The sequence below is a fragment of the Cyrtonyx montezumae genome, unplaced genomic scaffold (assembly GCF_038088225.1).
Source record: "Cyrtonyx montezumae isolate F1298 unplaced genomic scaffold, pur_monq_1.0 scaffold_18, whole genome shotgun sequence".
In the NCBI taxonomy this organism is placed as follows: Eukaryota; Metazoa; Chordata; class Aves; order Galliformes; family Odontophoridae; genus Cyrtonyx; species Cyrtonyx montezumae.
The window spans coordinates 14,414,878-14,436,012 of record NW_027071914.1 but is presented as its reverse complement, the minus strand read 5'-3'; the positions used below and the strand labels follow the sequence as shown (position 1 = coordinate 14,436,012).

The 21,135-nt window shown below is 38.8% G+C and overlaps 1 protein-coding gene across 1 annotated transcript in view; it reads right to left on the bottom strand.

Moving 5' to 3' along the window:
* TRPC7 (transient receptor potential cation channel subfamily C member 7) overlaps positions 1-14,175 on the bottom strand; it is a 58,515-nt gene extending 44,340 nt beyond the window's left edge. Inside the window, exons 1-2 of the mRNA XM_065735075.1 lie at positions 14,159-14,175; positions 12,361-13,138 (exon numbers count right to left, since the gene is read on the bottom strand). Of these exons, the coding sequence (XP_065591147.1) occupies positions 12,361-13,138; positions 14,159-14,175 (795 nt within the window). The remainder of the gene's footprint in view (positions 1-12,360; positions 13,139-14,158) is intronic.
* Positions 14,176-21,135: the final 6,960 nt, after the last annotated feature.

Sequence of the window (21,135 nt, the reverse complement as noted above, 5' to 3'; positions counted from 1 at the left end):
TTCTGGTACTCATGACCATGCACACCCCCCACTGATGACTGGGTCTATCGTGGCACCAGAACACATCTGTGAGTTTCCAGTGCAATCACAGATAAACTGTATGGCACACACTTGCAAAATCCAACCTCTCATTTGTGAGCACTACAGAAGCAGTGGAATTGGCAGTAAATCTGGCATTTCTGCTTAGCTTTAGATATGTTGTGCTTTCAATGTCTCCTTGAAGTTCTTGGCTCATTCTATTTAGTTTACGTCACACGTACACTGTATCATGGAGAGAAATATTGCATTGCTTGGATTATTGTTTCGAGGAGAAGCAGAAAGAGAATAAAATGCAGAATTGAATCTGTAAAGAACAGCAGAAAATGCCCCCAGATAACAAGGCATGCAGAAAGAAAACAAAGATGAGAAAAAGGACGAGGGAAGCCAGTAATACTACACGCTAGGTTTGTATCACAGTTTTTAAATAACAATCATGTCAAATAGTCAAAATGCTTAGAAATATTTACTAATTAGATTTCACATGAAAAAAATGCAAATGCCAGCGAAGAAGCTGTTGGACCAATTTCCTTCTGGGTATTTACACAGTCTGACTGGCCATATGTTTCAGAAGGAAAAATCACAAGGTCTGTGGGAGGGAAGGAAACAAGAGGAGCTGCTAAGAAGAGCTCTAGCACTGCTCCCATCACCATGGTCGCTTCTCAGGGGCATCAAACACATCCCCCAAAGCTCCACCGACTGTGCACCTACCCACTGGTATCTTTGACTACAGCCGAGTGCATTTCTACTCTTCCCAGACTAAATGCTTGTATGTATAGATGATGCCAAGTCTATACAGTTAGCTTTCCAGACAGCACAACATCTAGTTGGTTTATGCCCTTGTGCTTTCTAAATGGCAGCACATCAGCAATTTTTTAAGAGCTTTGTGTCGCATCCAGTGGGCATTATCTCTGAAAATAAAGCTAAGTGCTCATTTGAAGCATTTCACTCCTCAGGTACTTGTTGTTAAAGATGTCTGGAGGTAGCAACAGATGTCACTTGTACATTTTGCAACGAACTAGACCTTGACTTTTTCACCCCCAAAGAGCAAAATATAATAACCAAGCTGTTCAAATGTAAGTTTGACATTTCAAAAATGTTTCTGTGTTATTTTCCAAACAATTTGGTCCTTTCTAAAAGAAGCCAACATAAGCACAGCATCTGCCTGCTCCCTGCAGTGCTGGGCTGCAGTGGGGCCACGCCTCAAGGCTAAGGGTGCTGTTAAAACCTGTAAGGAACTGTTGGGAGACAATGAGGGATGTGAGCCCAAGAGCAAAGCAGACAGTACTGTGCTCACATTATTTTTGACCAAAGAAGTCCAAAAAACAACAGTACGTTTTGTGTGAGGAACAAAAATCGTGTGGCTTCCAATAAGCCATGAAAATATCATCCCTTGCATCATTGCAGGAATTTCAATGGCAGCTGCACTGAATGATTTATGTAGGAATGTTTTTTTTTTGGTTTTTTTTTGTACCACTTTTCTCCTCTCTAGGTCAGGCTTTCTAGCTGTAATTCATCTCTTCATATGCACTGCAGAGCATGACCTCTGAGGCAGCATCTCTCTTCAATGAGGGGGTGGAGCTGTATGAAACCAAACCACCAACCCTGCAGTTCACCTTGGAGTTGTTCTCCAGCAGATACACCAGTAGATACACATTAAAGAAGTTAGATCTAAGGTGGTGATAAGAGTTTCCACTGTGGAGTTAGGAAATCTCTTAAGATGAATAATTCTGCGTTTCTCACATTCTTCACCGATCTGGTGGTATGAGCAGCCTTCTGCAACAGTATATCATTAATGGTAGAGCAGATGTAATCAAACATTTATTATGCCAAACAGAAGGCTGTTTCTTTTTTCTTTTTTTTCCCCTCAGTAAAGTACTCTCTAATTTATATCTATTAGCAGTTTATAATACTGAATGCAGAATTATTATTATTAAAAGTGATAAACACAAGAAAAAGATCCAATAAATTGGTTTATCACTGAAAATTCCAAGATTTTAAAGTGTGAACAGTTAAAAGCAGAAGAAACATCCCCATCTTATTTCTACTGTTTTTCCCATCTCTGTTATGTCTGTCAGCAATACCAGCAATTAATTTTGGGAAATTGTTTCAGTGATAAACACAGCTTCTGTAGGATGAAAAACAACAGATCAGTTCTGCATGCTCTTTCCAACAATAAAACATTGGAACATGAAAAACATTTCTTTTTTATGTTTTCTTAAAAGCCTCTTCTTATGCAGTCTTTAAAATTTATTTTTTACCATTTATCTGGGCAAAATGTCTTATGTGGGGAAGTAACTACAAGAATCTATTCACATAATATTAGCAAAAAGCCATGTTTTGAGACGGAAGGCAATTCCCAAGTCTTTAGCCAAAACTTCTTATTTCCTAGGTTGAAAGATTTTAAGATCAGTCCCCTCTACATTTTCCTAAAACACTTTGATTTTTTTCTAGTGCAAATTTAAAATAAGTTTCATGTACATGTGAGCACTGAAGTCTCTTCAATCATTGGAAATTTTCACCCCGAATGGGGCATTTTCTTTTTGTACAGACATCAAAGAAGTTGCCTGAAGAACACCTCCTACTCCTGCACTCCTTTCCCACAATGTCACCCTCTTCCTGACAAGAACCATCATTGGGCACCCCCACAGTGAACATGAGCGCAGAAAAAAATCAGTGTTATTCAGTGGAGAACAAATGTCTTATTCCATGTCTCTGAAGATATTTAAATGTACTTAGAGCAGAAATGATGTTGGTTGGCAATATATGTATTCTTTTAAATTAGTGTATTTAAAATCTCAAGGCTTGCACAGAACCTTTTCAGCATAATATGGCATTTTAATGCTTGATATCCTTCTCTTTCATATAACCTCAGCTGGTTTTCAAACACAGATCACAAGTAAGCCACATGCTTTTAATTGCTCAACTAATTAAAAGGTGGTTTTTACCTTCCTGCAGATTTTCTCAAACTCATTTGAATGCTTATGCTGAAACACCTGTTTCCAGAAGATAAACTGTAGTCCCTGGATGTCATATAAACAGGACAGGCTGTACAGAGGTATTAAGCAAATGCTTTGGCATTCAAAGTGCAGGTAATACTCGCATTAGCAAAGGAGAGAGTCTGTTTTCCTGTGTCCTGTCATCAACAGCTTCTCTTTTTAAAATACAAAGTACACATTTCAAGATAATACTCTGCTAATTCTCATGAAGTGACACACTTGGCAATGAGTAATTCTCACGCCACACTGGTGTAAAATTCTCTGCAACAAATTATATTCCAGGCAATTGGCATTTTTGATCGTGTAAATGCCAGAAACAACAGACACTAAAGTACCTATCACCAGTTTGTGGTAATGTAAGATTATTTGTATATCATTCCTGTTTATCCACAATCCAGTGGGTAGTCTGCTTAGAAGCAGTGGGGGTGGGTTCATTATAATTATCTACGATAACAACAATTATCAACACAATGAGTGATAAACTAAATCACTTCCCATCTGCATCCACTTTGAAGTTGGACTTGAAATCCTCAGACTGCATTACTTCGTTTACATTCATTAATATGATATCAATTCCCTACAGTGCCTTGGATAAATGTACCTGACTTTATTTTCCCATCTGCTGATCTAATATTATTATTCCACTCAGAGCTATAGTCCTAATTATGCTCATTTGTTGTTGCAGTAGATATCCTTGCCCAATGTGAATAATAAGCAGCAGTCTTTGGAAACCAGTTATCTTGGTCATAACAAATTGCTTGGTTCCTAACTATTCCCTAAAAACTGATGCTGGTATTAGCTGAAAGCTTGGGCATTTGATGTTTCTAATTAGACACAAAGCTTACCAGTATTCTGTTACTCTGATAGTGCAATAGTGATAGCATCGTTTTCCATCTGTTTGTTTCACCAATAATTTGATTTCATCTTTCTGAAAAATGACTTCATCTTCGGTATTCTTGAGCGTTCCCTCTTGGTAGCATTTAATGCTGAGGGGAGGAGAGAGGGTAATTGTATTGCAGTGTAATTTTAGATCTATAAGTGTTCTGAAAAAAAAAAAAAAACAAAAAACAAAAAAACTTTTCTAAAATGATTGCTAGTAAGGGCACACTCAAAGTCACACCAGCTCTGCACTTGTTGCAGAAGGATCCAGCGGCTGACATGGAAAGGATCAACACATCTCTCCTTCAGCAGCAGCCAGCTACAGATGGCTGGAGCTCTGTCTGTGTTTCCACCTATAGATGGAACACCAGGACTCATTTTGCCTCACACGCTCAGTGGGTAAGAAAGGAAAACACTCTGTCACTGTTAACTAAACTCAGGCAATTGGCCAAATTATTCCCCCTATTTATCACAGTGCTACTAGCAGCTGGCAGCAAAGCCAGCAGACAAGCAAGCTGCTCCTCTACGGAGGCAGTGGGGACACAGCTGAGGCACAAATGAGAGTCCTTCAGCAGCCAGGGCTGGAGAGACAAAGATAAATTGCTGTGGGTTAGTCTAGGCCATTGGTAAAGTTTGTGGTAGAGCATGAATCCTACTGACCAAAACAATGACCGATGGATTAGATTTCCTTGACGGATCTCTTCATCTGAGATGCAACAGATTGTTTTTTATTTGTACAAAAAGAGGAACCTACAAGCAGTTCTCAGGCTCAGATCAGACCCACTGGTTTCACTTTCTCTGGTTCTTTTAAGAGTGGGGATGAAATCATGATTTCAGCAAATCCTAAGAAAATATGATGGTCAAATGAGCCACGATTTTACCAAGCACTGGAGTTTTTCTCCCATAGTAAAGCTGTTACAAAACACAAAATGAATAATGTTGTGGAAGGCTGAAGTCTTTATATGTATTTACATTTTGAAATTATTTCCAAATCATTTGTTGCCTGCTGTCAAAACACCTCAAATTCCTCATTAACTTATTATAAGATCTATTATGCTTGAAGCTGACTACAAGAAATTCAGGGATGGTCTGTATCAAAGGTAGGAGACTCTTGTATTCATTACCAAAAATTCTAGTTTTATAAAGAACAAAAAGGAGAATACCCATCTCTAAGGCCATTTCTTCTGAATATATTAAAACACACAAAATTATGCTGTATAAGGTATTTTGCATTCAAATATATTTCCTGAAAATAATGGCACAGTAAAATTAGCAAAGAACTGGATATTTCCTCCAAACAGGTTATTTTAAAGGGGACAAAGTGAAAATATTCAGGTTTCTTACACTGACACATCTCCAATTAGACCTGTTGAATCTATTTTCCCATCTACTCCTTCAGTACACTCAAGGGCTAGCTTCTCTGAGACAGTGATGAGAACATTTTCCTGCAGAAGGTATTTCACTGACTTTTAAAGATTTCTCCTTCTTTTTCATGAACATCAGCTAGCAGATTTAACAATAATGTCACTCAATCATCCGAAAAATAGGCTAAATGACCTCGTAAGCAGTGACCAGGATCCAATTTTCTGCAACTACACAGTGAGTTGTACTGTCACTAGAGTTACAGCTTTCATGAATAATGATCTTACTTTTTCCAGGTGCAAATGTGGGTTGTAGATGGCTGTTATACCCTTCACTGTGAATCATAGCATCTACTACTCTGCTCCACTGTGAATAGACACAGACAGATGCTAAAATACCTTCCCGTTCACAGACACATTTTTTTCAAGGCAGCTCCAGGCATCACAGCTTTGGCATTGGCCAAACCCATTCTGAAAAGCTTTGGAGATTTTCTTCTCATGCAACGTTTTAAAAACATTTTTCTTGGGCAATGTGCCAGGAAGAAAATGATTTAATCACAGAACAGGCATAGGGAAAGCACTCACAAGAAAAGCTCCCAAAATACAGAGCAAACTTCTTAATATATAAAAATATAACCATAGAAGAACCATAGAAGAGTATTTCCTTAAAAAAAAAAAAGTCAGAAGGATTCTCTATATACATTTAATCATGTTCAGTAGTTCCTGCTGCAAACCAATGCAAAATGTAGTTGATTAGTTTAGCTCTCAAGAAAATTCCAACGTACAGTCAAATATTTATGGATTTGTCTTTGAAAAAGAACAGCACAGAGAATGAGTTCCTCATGTGCAGAGTCCCACTCTGTGAGCAAAATGCAAATTTCACTGTGAGGCTTGGATGCATTTTCCTTCTCCCAGGCTATTTCCACAATCATTCTTTATTTGCTCTCTTATTTTAATATTTATTTTCATCCAATAAATTAAAGTTTTAATAATAGGAGCTTGTTTTCCTGCTTTACTCCTTCCTGTGTTGTGAGATGGGTAATTGGTTGTACCTACTTTTGCATTTGCAATCTGGAGAGAATTTTTAAAAAGAGCCATGTTTTTAAGAGCATGTTTTCAAAGCAGTATGGATAAATGGTTTTTAAGAGCTAAAAGAAAAAGGAAGACATTTCTTAATTTAAAACTACCAAACGCCATCCCTGCCCCCATCTCTAAGAACAAATAATGTTCTCATTAAAGACTGACCTGGAAACGTTCATATCCCCCAAAAACTAAAAAATAAAAGAGGTTTTAAGTTACTATTGTGCTTTTAGCAATAGCAGACTCCATCACATCTACAGAAGTGTACAGCTCTTCTGCCCGTGTGTTGGAGGTACAGATGCATTAAGGTTTGTATAGTTTTTATCTTCTTTTGCAGGGATCATATTTGGGTAAAAAAGTCAGAACATGAGTTCATCCTTTTGACACTCCATACCAAAATGGCCTGAAGGGCAGCAAGGCTTTCTCTTAGAGGAGACAAAGATATTGATGTAGCATAGAGCCAATAAGAGAAACAGAAGACGAGCTAATTAGAACCCAGATTACAGAGTAAGAAGCATCAGAAAGGGATGTTCTGTCCCAGCCACATCAAAAGGCAGAGTCATCAAGCATTAATTTGGGATAAAGCTGAATAAAGTGCTGACCTGCTCTCTCAATTGGGAATTTAGCAACAAGACACAAGAGACAGAAGAGGGAAGGGATGCACTTAGAGGTGGTTTTTACTCCCAAGCAGTGCTTTTTGGAGCAGTTGTCAAAGAACTCACAGGAGGAAACAGTTCCTTTGCAGCTGTGCACAGACGTGGTGCAAAAAAGACATCATTTGGAAATAGTGACCATTAATGTATTCAAAAGATTTGATGCTGGTGGTGCTTAATTTTCAAAATGGTAAGATTAATTATATTATAAGACCAATTATATTTGTGAAGGAAAAAATAAAAGCAGCACTGAAAGGAAGTGAGTATTTTCCCTGCACTGGAGATTTTAGAAGGTCCCTCTGTCTTCTCTTCCTAAAACTCAGCAAGGTGAAACAGCAAAGATAATAAGGCTGCACAAGTGAAAACTTGCCTTTTTAAAAGAACAAGTCCTGTCTGGATGAAAGAAAAAGAAAGAAAAAGAAGGAAATTGCTGGAAAATCAAACAAAAATCTGAAGACCATATAAAAACACTAAGGCATCAGTAAGCATCTTGCTGAAATAATAAATATCACTAACAAAGGTGTCAGAAGTAAGATACGTGTCAGGGAGAATATCGAAGCAAGGGATTATGAAGGGATAAAAGGATCACTCAAGGAAGAGTTGTTCAGAGTGGCTGATTTAGAAGAGTGTTCATAAGGCTAATTAGGAAGCTAATTAGGAAGATTCCCACAACAGCATCTTTATTTTCATGGGAAATGAAACTTAGGGGATGCCTCCAGGCAGTCCTGGGAGCAAAGATGCCAAAGAGATTCTTCTGTTTGAACAGAATTACAGCATCTCAGCAAGATACAGATGCACCAGTGCATATTATCTTGCAACAGGAGTACTGTGATGTTCTCAGCATAAGTCCAAATTCTACATTTGCAGAGATAAAGCAAGAAATACATAGGAATTCTACAGTTATTTTTCTTGAAATGTTTAGCTCAAGCACATTCTATTATCGATTTAGGTAGGAAAAAAAAGTGGTACAGACTTACAGGGGCAAACGTTTCACTGCAGGAATGCCAGATCATCCCTCACTGATACATGCCATCATGTCTCCTGAGATGTTTTGCCATTCTTTTTGGTTCCCTGAGGGTTTAGGGCTTTGAGTCTCAGCTGTCTCACATTACTGCAGCCCAACTGAAATGACAAGCAGCTCCTAGCAGGCATATATCTCTGTTGGCAGCTACACACTTGACTTGATGCCACACAAGCCATTGCTCTCCATAAATAGGGCATCAGCCAGGCACAGCCCATCGGCCAGCTGAGCCTGGATATGCCACATACACACACAGGCAGGATAAGGTCACTTCTGGATTTTGACATCTTTTAGAGAAAGCACTGCAGTTGATCAAAGAGCATCAGCAAGAGACATAGAAGTCAGAAACAAAACATGCTATGGTAAATGAACAGAGAGTGTTGGTAGGATTGATAAACAAAGAGCAAACACCATACGTCTTCCAGGTGGTGGTTTTGATCACACCTTCAGTAAGATTTTAGTCAACAGGAGCTGAGAACTTATTTCCCACATACAATTCATGAGATCTTTTCACAGCCTCCTATGTGATTCCATAATTTAATTTGTCTAGATTGCTAAATGGAATTAAATGGCTGATTGTCTTCACCACAAGGGCATTTCCTGATCTTAAAGCATGTCGTGTATTTTGGAGCAAAACAGATCAGGGTGTGGGTTGGGATCTCACCAGAAAGGAGAGTGTTTGGTTGCAGCTTTAAAAAATGAGTAAACAGAGCTACTGCTCTGTATTTCTATCAGTCTGCAGGATGTGAACTGCCATATTAAGCCTATGCTGCTGTTACATTGCAAGGTGCAAACACTTCTGTAGACTGTTTGCTAGACAGATTATCTCCTAAAGGAGCTCAACGGACACGTGAAAATGATTATATTGACTCTGCTATTAATATCTCAGTCTTAGAAAAGAGTCACCTGGCTGTGAAGAGCCAATATCTGTGAAGATTTCTGCATCCAGCTTCATGCCAAGGTGACACAAAGAAGATTGATTTCCCTGGGATGAAGCAACCCTTACCAGTTGGATTCACAGGCAATGACTTATTAGTGTGGACAAATCCTGCCTGTGTTATTCACATTAGAAGTTTACTTGCATGAGCAGAACGAGTAGAATTCACTGATTGAAGACAGATGGGTTATTTGCTTTATGACTCATGTCCAAGGTCTGCCAACTTTGAAAGAAATGGGAGTGTACATAGATCTTTCAGTTTGAGTAAAAGCACAGCCTTCCCCAGTAGCTTCAGATGCTTAACACCTTTTATAGACAGCTGTGTTTAACACTTAACTCTACTCAGAAGCTGTAAAATATCCTAGCACAATATGAGATATCTGAAACATAAAATACTGGGAGGTATTCTGAAATTTCAAGAATCCGCATTAGATGACTTTCCTGCCTGCTTCATTTTTAGGCTAACTGCCAGGTCATTTAATGCACTCAAATTGCTAGTATTCTCAGCAGAAACAACCAGTACAATAAGTTTTAATTTTATTTTGGAAGAGGATGATATTCTGGTTGAATTTTGTATTTTTAGACTCCTGGACCATCTCTTTCAAAGCAATTTATTTTCTATATAAACATAACATTATTCCACATTTTTCTTTTTTAATAAAAAAGCCTTGTAAAAGCAACATTTGCTTGAAATAATAACTTATTTAAAGGATGCATTTATTCTAGACAGTTGTACTGAGTCTCATCTTCTGCAGTTTCATCTCAGCTTGAGTGAAAAAGCACGGATTTCACCCAATTGTCAATCTGCTCCAATAAAGCCATTGGCACTGATCAGCTCTGTCAGTTCCCATTTTTCTTTCTTTGCAACTCCACTGTTACTGCTCTTTTCAACATGGGGGAGGCTGCATCATAGATGATTGCCTTGATCTTCCTTCTAAGCCAAAATCAACACATATCAAGAAAGAAGTTCAATAGGGCGGTATATCCACCTAGACTGATAACCAGAACATCTACTCTTTATATTAAAGACCTACTGGTCAATCAGCAGAATTACTGCCAAAGGTCAGCAGTGAGATCTAGCATCCGTATTTCCATTTATAGTTCAGAAATACTCTTGTGAGTGGTGCATTAAAGATTGAAGGCAGCAAGCAGCAGGTGAGAAGCACTGCATTTATATTTTAATTATCTCATGCTAAGAGTTTCTTCAGAGATAGGTTATCTAGCCCTTAATTACTATTTCTTCACCTACATTATTAAAATCTTACTTTTGTCCTTCAGCTTCAAGGACTTTTTGTTCCTCTTGAAAACTGTATTGTTAAGACTGCGTATAATTACCTAATTCAAAATAATTCCAAGTGATATTTTTTATAGTTGTTGAGCACTGATAGTAACTACAGAACTTCAGCAATAAAAAAGTTTGGAGTTGAAAATGTTATTTTAAGACGTATACAAAAGAAAACCTCTGGAACTTGTCTGATTTCATAAATTTTTCATTATTTACGAACTTCTTAAATACATCTTCAGCAAATGCATTCTTTTCTAGATATAAATTCTCAAAATGTCATGTTCTGTGAAAAGAGCCTCTGCTGTATTCTGTGCCACATTGATTATGTTAATAAGAATAAATATTTCTGAATACATACATAAATTTGATTTTTATCTACAGTAAAGTACATTATAATCTTGAGATATTCCCTATTTGTAGAAATGGCAATATATTAAAGGAATATTAAAAATTCAAAATAAACTACTGGGTGAGCTTAACTCCAGAGGTACCTCACTAATACACATAGGTCTGTTTTGCACGGAACCTTCTCACAGGGCAGTGAAATTGGAAAACATTCCTGAAAATACAATAAACTGGCAAACGTTTTCTACTGATTTTCCTGTCTTGATTTATTCACATCCATTTGTCAGCCTGGGGAGCTGTAAGCTAACCATCATGAGACTATTCAACATTCCATCTCGTTTGCTCCTGGAGGATTCATGTACCTGCCAATGCTGGTCTAGACCATGCTGGAGGGAGGGGTTCTGGTAGATTTGCAGTTCTTCAGTGAGACTCTTATCAGAGCTGACAGGCATGCAATACTGAGACTCTCATGCTCCACACGAGGAGATAGAGCTCTACTGAGAAGAAGATGGAACATTAATGGGATATTAATGTTGTTAACTCTTTGGGTGAACCAATGGTGCTTTCACACCGAAGTAACCCTCACTTAAGCAGCTGTCTCAGAAAACTCAATGAGATTTCTTATAGGACAGATAAAAAAACCTCCCTTTTAGACTGTTGTATCCTTTCAATTCTGAGTTTGTAAGAGTTTGTAAGAATTTACCCTAATTTTACTGCCTAAAATGTCTGTGGTTTGGGTATTTTCCCCCTTATTTTAGACTTACTACACTGTTTCAAAGATAGCAACTTGAGAACATGTTTTTTGTCAATGCTAGATTAATAAGCTTATAGCTGTAAGTCGTGAAATGGATGCTTTAACACTTGAATAGTTTTCTAAATTAAAAATAATGGATTTCTGGCTGGCATTCTACCCCAGTTTATTCACAATATATTCTTTATTACCCCAGTGTCATTGATCGTGATTGTAGCTGCACAATAGTTATAAGTCAGAAAACAGCTTAAAGTTGGTGACTGAGCCGCTGAAAATGAGTTTTCTCATGACTAGTTTATTTTATAAAGGGAGACAATGCTATTTATGCCATGTAAATGACTTAGAGAAATAATGCAAATGACATTGGACATTTACAAACTCATTATGTTAATGCAAATATTGAATAACTTCTCAGAGAGTTATGCAAGTTCCACTGCTGTTTGGCATGATAATTGACTTCATAACAATTTCTTTATAAATTCCCCTCTCCTTTTTAATGAAATTTATCACACAGAGATGCAGTACTCACCCATTAAGATGAAACGCAATTTTAATTACTTTGGAGAAAACCAAAAGTGCTTAATTTGTACCTTTCACCAGTGGAACAGAACTGGATGTTCTGGATTCTTCATCAATTACACCAAATTCTAGAGCACTGCCTCTAAAAATACACTGCTCAATTAAGAAGACTTACCTTTCTTACAGGAGCTGAGTCTTCATTTTTGGAATAAAATAATTTAAGTTTTATTCATGCTTCCAACTAAAGATTCTAAGCAATCATAACGTACAGTATAAAAATTCCCAGTAAGGGCAGCACTGTTACAATATGCAATATCCAGTTCCAAATACTTATCATCTGCAGAATGCATAGTGACCTGGATCTGTGTGTTGTGATCACAGATCTATATTTTGTTTCCTCCCCCCAAGACTGTAAGCCAAGACTTGATTAAACGTGAAATACGCAGTACACTGAATGCATTTGACTCACGGAAAATGCTACGGAAGTAAGTTACCTTAAATTCAGTTTCAATGTTGGCTAGTCTGGCCAATTCATTGCTTAATTCTAAAGCAGTAAGGACAGGGTCTTCGCTGGAAAGAGACAAGTAAGCAGCACTGGCTAATCCTTTGTAGGCATTCATTCTTGATCGAGAGTGACTAAAGGAGTCTTTTCTCTGCTTCTCAATACATTCGTTGCACTTGCAAAAATAGTCATGTGGCCTTTCAATCCGTGCACCTTTTAGAAGTAAGATGTGAACAATTTCATACTCCTGGCAGTGGGCAGCAAGTATGATAGGGGTAATGTCATGGGAAAACCTAGTTCCATCTTCATCGTAGGCGTAAAAATCGTCATCTCTCAGTTCCTGCTCAAGGGGACTGAGCGTGAGACGCTGCCCTTGTGCAAAGGCAGGATGGTTCAATATTGCTTCCACTATGCGCACGTATCCTTTACTGATGGCTAACAAAAGCGCATCTCCCACTCGAGCTAGATTCTCCTTTTTGAGGAGGAGCTCCGTCACTTCCAAATGCTCATTCCCTACAGCCAACTGTAGGGCATTTTGTCCCATGTAATCAACACAATTGAAGTTCAAGGTTTTGGACTCCTCCAGCATTTTTCGCACGACAGGAATGTTGCCATATTCTGCAGAATCAAGAAAGCGTTCCTCTTCTGCAGTCAGGCTGGTGCCTTTCTCATTGAACATGTAGGCTGGGCCCCGGATGGCCTGCCTGCGGCCCTTCTCCCGAAGGGTTGTATGCCTTCGATGCATGTTTTTATAATTGCTGTTTCTCAGCCTGCAAAACAAAACAAAACAAGCAACATTAAGCAATTAGAGATTCATAGCTCCACATAACTTGAAGTAAAATTGGAAATGCCTTGTTTAAGATCTGATCTTGCTGGCTTTGTGTGTTCTGAGACAAGCATTTACGATCATTTAGGATATCTATGGAATAAAGAACATTCTTTTCTGGACAACAGGCAAGTTTTCTCCAGATGTACAACAGTCTGGATTTCAACAAGAATGCCAAGAACATTCTTAGTTTGAAAACTTCATTTCAAAAACAGTGCAAACACATTATTTTTCTTGTTTGTTTAGGAACTGTAACTATAACGCAGTATTTCTCCTACTTATTCTTCGTGAGGTAAGGTAAAGAAAGTTAGAACATCAGTAAGACTTGTACCAGGCCAATAAACTATATTCTATAAACTTTAAAAATGTACATCTAGTTTTGAACACATAATAACGTATAATAACAGAAATAAATATATTGTGCATTCTGCTAAGTTTCAACTGGTACAAACAAACCACCTTTTTATTCAGTGCTTGTTTCCATGCTACATAATATTTTTCTCTTTACAGATCCACAGTAGTTTAATGAATGACTATCTAATTTCATGTTGAAATACAGGTGGCAGCTACTCTAAATGCAAGTACTCGAATACAGGACCAGTATTGTAAAATACAGGTCCTGGATTTTAACTCCTCATTTAAAGATCAGTCCTCAGAAAGAAGCTGACTGAGAGCTACTGTTGAAAAACAACAAGGCAGATTCCTGACCGCCAACAGAAGACAAAGGAATGAACAGATTGGAAAGGGTTATTAGTTTCCCCACTGGTTATGTGGCTGAAATTCCTTGTCTCGGAGTTGGCTGGATGAAGGCAGACTATTCTATGCCATCTTCTTTGGAACCTCTGAAGAAAACTATGCTGGGTGTAACTGGGCTCAGCGGAGAAGTGGGCACCCCACTGTATAAATAAGCAGAAGTCCTAAATCTCCCTGTGTTTCTGAAGCATTCATTATTTGCATTTAGTACCATCTGACTGTTGCCATTTTTACAATCTACTGCAATAGCATCTGAACAAAATCACGGTCCATCTCTAAGGTTCCAAGCACATGAAGTTAATTTCCACCTCAAAAGAGTGCACAGCAAGGCTAAGAAGGTAAAAACAAAACTACTTTCGCAAATGCCATTTGCACTCAATCCCATTGCAAGTCCTAAATCACTTGGGTAAAATTTTCTGGGCCATCTAAGCTGTAGCAGGCAGATGTAAGAACTAAGCAGGTGCTAATGCTCAGTGGGTGGCAAAGGTTCTTCCTTCCACACCTCATCTGTTCTCCAAGTCAGATTTGACCTTCACTCAATGAAAAGTTCATGTGTTGCTCTGAAAAATTACTAATGGAGTTTGAAAGTACTGTCATAAATGACAAGAGGGAAGGGAGCCAGAAGACACTTTGCCTTCAGTATTATGTTCTTCGGGAGAAGAAAAGAGTTAGGGAAGTAAGATAAAATAAGAATGGAGGATGTAATTGCAATAGCTGCTTCATGCAAGGGGAGTTCCACTGGCCTCTTCTGATCTTCAAAAAGCATTTATTTTTACGTTCTAAAAATGTAGTATGGTAAAATAACCAGCAAACTTACATTTGTTGTTATATTTAATGATTAATACTGGAAGCATCCCAGAAACACGGAGCATTTCCAGCAGTGAGGAACACATTAGATATTTTGCCCAGTGTCCTGCTACATTCTTGATTCATATCTATACACACACAGATACATGTATAAATTTTTATGTAGATTTTTTTCTCCTGACAGGTGAGGCACAGAGGATCACATAAAGTAAACATAAAACTAGAATAATACTACCACTGGACAACAAAGAGTTTTGCCTGAAAAAGGAGGTTAGAGTTTAGCCTAGAGCTAATTCACACCAGTCTGTTGTATATGTAATAACATGCCAAAAAAAAAGGACCTCCATTTCATTTCCTTCAATTCAGAGACAATACCGGTTTCATACAGTTTCTAGCAACAGAGATTGTATCAGAAAAAGGGGAAACAGAAAAAAAATGCAAGCTTGGAAAAGAAGAAAATACAACTTTATGCTTATAATACATGTTCAGTGGGGATGTCCCTGCAGTACAGTGTTAATCTCCACTGCCTAAAGGAAGGGGAAAAAGCACTATAATTCAGAGGGCTTCACCTCAGATGATTTATGACCTCCTAGACATAGGGCATGAGCACAGAAGATCAATATCTCTGCCACTGCACTTTATAGAGAGCAGGAGATGAATAAAAAATTATACTTTTAACTTTGAATGATTTCATGAGAAATGCTCAGCTATCAACTCCTGTTCTGAAAAGAAAGTTGTAATTATGTTTGACACGATCACTGAATCGTGATAGAGAAGTGGCAGTGCAAATTTATGCATCATCAAAGGATCTTGGAAACCCAACCCTTCTATAAAGTAATGATCATACTCGGAATATTTTTCTATTCTGCTTTTCAGTCATGTGTGGGCAGTTTCAGAACTAATCATACTTGCTAAGTGTGTAAGCCTTCCTAAAAATGAAATAAAAAGAAATTGTGATTGCATTTATCTTACCATTTTTGTGTAAAGGTGGTTTGTACTGAAATGACTGTATTCGTATATTTTATTGAGACAGTGAGTGATCAAGCTCATCAGGCACTGCAATTAAATATTGTATTTTTCTAGGTAAGTATGCCAACGTATGCAGTGTTCTAGAGATTAAGTGTTCTGGGAAAAAAAAAAAAGGACCTAAATCCTGCTTGCAGCAGTGTACATCCAGCTTCATACAGCTGAGGGAGCCATAAGATGTCTGGACTCCCGTGGTGGGTGGAGAAGAATAACCATTTCTGTATCGATTTAGCTTTTAACAAATCATCTTCTGTGAATATCCCAGCTCCTAATTTAAGTGGCTTAGAGTAGGCCCTTGCAACTTGCACTGAAGTTACTGGGAGCTGAGACACTCAACATCTCACATGGATGCATGGCGTAATATGAGGCTTGTTCTTAGTGAGGTATCACTGAAAACACTGTTGAAGATCTTTCTTTAGCAACCAAATTCCCTTAACTGATTAAGTGCCAGTCATGTAGGAAAAAGGAAAGAGGAAAGGAACAGGGCTGCTTCATTCTGAGCATGTGCTAGCAAAGGGGTTGTCTCCTTGAGCCACCCTTCCACAGTGCTCCCGTTTACACCATGCAGGGTCTTCTGCCAGCTCATTAGTCCCATACAGCATGTTCCTGCATAGTGAAAGCAACTGTGGAGCAGCCAGACTACCACCTGGAGTTCTGGATTGGAGAAAGCTTTCAAAGGCACTTTGAAAGAGAGCTTTAATAGCATGTAGGACAGGTTGAATGGTATCTACTTGTGTAGATACATTTGAAGCCTGAATAGGTATTGAAATCAATGGGTATTAGCATTTGAGGCAAAACTGGAAAACGCAGATGATGTTTTACCTGACTAAAAGCCTAAAAATTGAGCAGGGCATTTTGAAAAGCAGATTTAGGAACTTAAGGACTCTGAGTATTCTTTGGATTTCCACTTGGTGCAGAGAAGCTGGCAGGAGTCTTCCTTGTACCCTTTCAGCTGTTCTCTTTGTCCACAAACTTCAACAGAAACCTGGGATAAGTAAGCATTACTATGAGCCACACTGATTAAAACAACCATGAGGGTAGGCTTTGATAACACATTGATTTTGTCAGGGTGAAAAGGAAGTTCACGTTTCTGAAAACATAACTCTTTAGTTCCTGCAGACTCAGAAACTTCCAGTTTGAAAATTTACTTCTTTTAATTTATACTTACACCAGTGTTTTAAAAAAATAATCAGAGCAAAAAAAAAAGACCGCAGAATCCCTGAGGCCTCTTTGAAATTGCCACGGATTTTAGGCATCAAATGGACTGTTTTCTCCATTGAAGTTTCCTTCCACACACAGAAAAAAATACCCAAACTGTTTAAAGACATGCTATAAACATGAACAAAAATTAAGGATATTAAGGTTTATGACAAGACACAAATAGATATACTGAAATTAATCAATTTAAATGAGTATATCAAATTGCTTTGAGCAAAAATAGAAGATGTTGTACCTTTACATTAAAAAAATAACAAAATCACAGAATCACAGAATTGTAGGGGTTGGAAGGCACCTCTAGAGATCATCAAGTCCAACCCCCTTGCCAAACATGTTTTGAAACAGACTCCAACTTCAAGGAATAATCACAGACTGAACTCAAACTTCAAATGTTTTAGTATATGCAACAGGCTACACTGAAGTTTCAAATGGGTCAAATAGGTGTTTATTATTAGATCTCTTTGAGATCCTCATTTTTCCAATATCTCAAGTAAACCCCTAAAGTTTACCTTAAATTGGGACATTATCCTTTAAATCAAAAGTTTTAAGTTCAATTTTTCATATATTGCTGACTTACTATGTACACTGAATATCATTTAGTGTGGCTGGTTTTGATTGACAGCAGATTATACAAAAGTTTTCTATGCTTTGAAATGATAAAGAACCTTTTTTAACTTAGTTTTGAGATAGATAAAAATATGACAACACTGTTAGCAATGTGGTCCTTGTTCTATATGAAAAGTTTCATATGTATGCAGGAGTAATTAATAGAATATTTTAACTCTGTTCATGCAGTGGGAGTGGAAAGGGTAGGGGAGGAAGGTGATATATACCCAATAAATTTTGGAGAAATTCATTCATTTGCAGTATAGTCCTTCAAAGCAGTTACAGAAAGAAATATCCCTTCCTCCACCATTCACATCTCTCATAAATGAAGGGAAGTGATATTTCAAGGTCAATCTCTGAAAAGAGGCCTTGAGGAAATACAGGTGCAAACTGCAAATCCACACTTTCTGAAATCTCTGTGAGAAATGACACGGTAAGATACATTCAGGCATACAAGCCAGGTCCTCCATGTCATTAAAGGATGTTGATGAATTATACACGCTAACCTCCATAATCTTCTTGTCATAAAGCATAAGGTCTGAGGCCAATATCCCAAAAACACCGAGAGCATGAAATCTTTATTGTCAGCTAAACTCTAATATCTTCTCTGAAGTCCACCCTGGTTTAAGGGAGGTAGCCCTACCCTTTGCTTTGAGAAAAAGGAAATGGAATATAACTTTTACTAGACATCCTTCACACACACACAAAGAAAAAAAGAAAATGAATAGATAAAAATTCATTGCTTGTTAGCTGCTTCCCCTTCCCATAATTTAAGAATCAGCATGTTCTTTTCCATTCTAAAGAAAACTCATCAGCACAAGTCTTTAATGCTAGAAGAAGCTATGAAATAATCATCTTGGTTCTTGCATCCAATTTAGTCTTGCTTTATAACATATTTACAGGGTTATTTTCCCCATTCCTTATTGCTCCTTCATAGAGAGTATTGAAAATGTCTGACTATTGCAAAGCTATTACAGAATGCTTGTGAGATATATCAGAATCAGCTGTACTCTGACGTTGTCTCCAGCTGTTCATTCATTAACATATTTGGCCACCAAACGGACCGCCATGAAGAGAATCTGTTACTGTAAATAAGAAAGTACACCTAGCTTGTTGAATTAGGACTAATTCATTCTCTCTGTTGAACCACTTCAAAAGTCAAGCTGAGATCACACCCAGAACACAACAGAGGAATACCTGCTCATTCATAAATTTTTACTACTGATGACAATAATGAAATTTTTTTCTAATTGTGCAAGCAGGGGGCAGTGTAACGCTGCATTTCAACAAACGGTTCTATTGAGAAAGAAAAACATCTGAAAAGAACTGAAAATCTCAGTTCTGAGTGTATTTTGTTTCTTCAATTCCTGCACCCTTTTCACTTTCTCAGTAGATAGCTTTCAAAATAAGACAAAACATGAAAAGACTCCTGACACCCAGGCTCAGAACATTGAAACAGACATGATACAACGGTGAATTTTAAGACCTGTCATTTTTCCTCTTTTTTTGTGTGTGTTGGTCAAACTGTCTCCAAGAGAATCAATCCCTTAAAAAAAATTCACCCAGCTGTAAGAGAACAACGTGGCTCCAAACCATATATCCAGCAACAAACAGCAAACCCTTACAGGTACGCCAAAACCAAACAGCTTTCGCAAATTCCAAGGGTAGAAAGAGAAAGCGATTGCACACCTAGCCACCCACCCCTCTCAATGCCAGCCCAGGCTCAGACTCATGGGAGACTGAGCTACACCCGAGACATCGCCAATCCCAACAAAACTTCCCAGAGCATAACTAAGAACTGGCATTGGAGCAAGGCGAAAAGAGAATCGGCTCTGGAAGAAGCAGAACCCGCTGCTCTCGGCTCCGCGCAGGGGCAGCAGCTTACATGTGCGCGTCGGGGCCGGCTCGGCTTCGCTCTATTGGCGCGGGGCGCTGCGCGGCGCTGCGCGGGCGCGGACCCCCATGGCGGTGCTGATGGCGCTGTCCGTGGTGCTGAAGCTGCGCTCAGCTGTGCCGGACGGGGAGGGATCCGTCCTCGGCGCGGTCAGGGCGGCTCCGCATCCTTATCTTCCTCCTCACGGATGGGGTAGAGCTCTCCGGGAGCGCCGGAGATTTGCTTCCTAAGGGAGAGCCTTCTGCGAGCTTGGCATGTAAGTTGTGTTTTCCTCCCCGTCTTCCTTCCCTCCTTTCCCACGCCGTTCTTCTCCTGTAGGTGTGGATTTTGGTGTTTTTCAGCACGCCCCCTTCTCGTCCGGAGCTGTCCAAGTGCCCTCGAGCTCTTCCAAGGGCTGCCCCAGAGGAGGCGTGGCCAGAGAGCTCTCCTGGAGAGGGCAGAGCTGCCTGCGGGCCGCCCAGCGGGGCGGGGGGCTCTCAAGGATTCACGTCTACCTCATCCGACTGCGCTGTCCTCTCCGCCTGCCCTGTCCAGGTTGAGACCGTTTTTTGCTTTGCCTAGGAAAGCTTGTCTCCAGGGGGGGGTGGCTCAAAGAGGGGTGTGGATGTTTGTGATGGTGAGAAAGGAATGGAGGAGGGTTAAACGAAATCAACAGGAAAAAAAAAATACATATCGATCAATAGCCTCTCTTACCTGGCAGAGGAGAGCCACAAGAACAACCATTTCAGACTCCACACGAGATCCCTGGTGCACCTCTCTGCACTCTACTCGGAGTACTAAAAGCTAGTGTTCTTCCTGACAGCTCCCCAAACTCTCACCATCTCCCATGTAACACCAGCTACACGTTAACCTCCAAGCCCATGACCTTCTCTGTCCTTACTCATACAGTGCCTATCTGATCCTATTTATTCTGACACAAATATCCCCACCACATGTCTTCTTGGAATGCACTGAGAAAGTCAGAAAAGTCCAGATGGGAAAACATATGAGAAGAAGAACATGGATGTTATCAGGCTCAGAGGAGAATGGCACTCGTTTGTGAAAGTCATCTGGGGTTGGGGGCAGGGGACAAGAGAGAGAATTCACTGATACACACGTAGACTGTTGGAATCAATCTGAAATGACATATTCTTTTATTAATATTGTCTTTTCAAGGATTAGGAATACTTGAAAAAGACCATCAGACAAAAACAGCATTATTCAATTTTATTGTTCATCAGGTTATCTGAAAAACTTTTGTTTCAGGATTGAATATGTGATTAATTTGACTAAACACAGGTTAACTTTCCCCCATGTATATCTGGAAAAAAATGAAGAAATCAGATATGGAATCAGTGCGTTGTTTCATGTGTCTGTACAGCAGCAATTATGTCTCCTGGATTTTTTTATCTCCAACTGCAACTAAAAATGTTCACTGCATATATTTTCACGTGTACCATTTTTCTAAATAATCAAGCCTCAGAGGCATCTAGCACTCAAAGATATCAAGACGACCTTCTTAGTAATCGTAATAATCAACAGCTTACCCACTCCAAAAATACGCAGCTGATAAAATACTAACAGCACACCCAATTGCAGTTAATTATGTCAAATCACCACATGAGAAAGGAAAAAGTGGGAGTGAAAATTCTTTATGA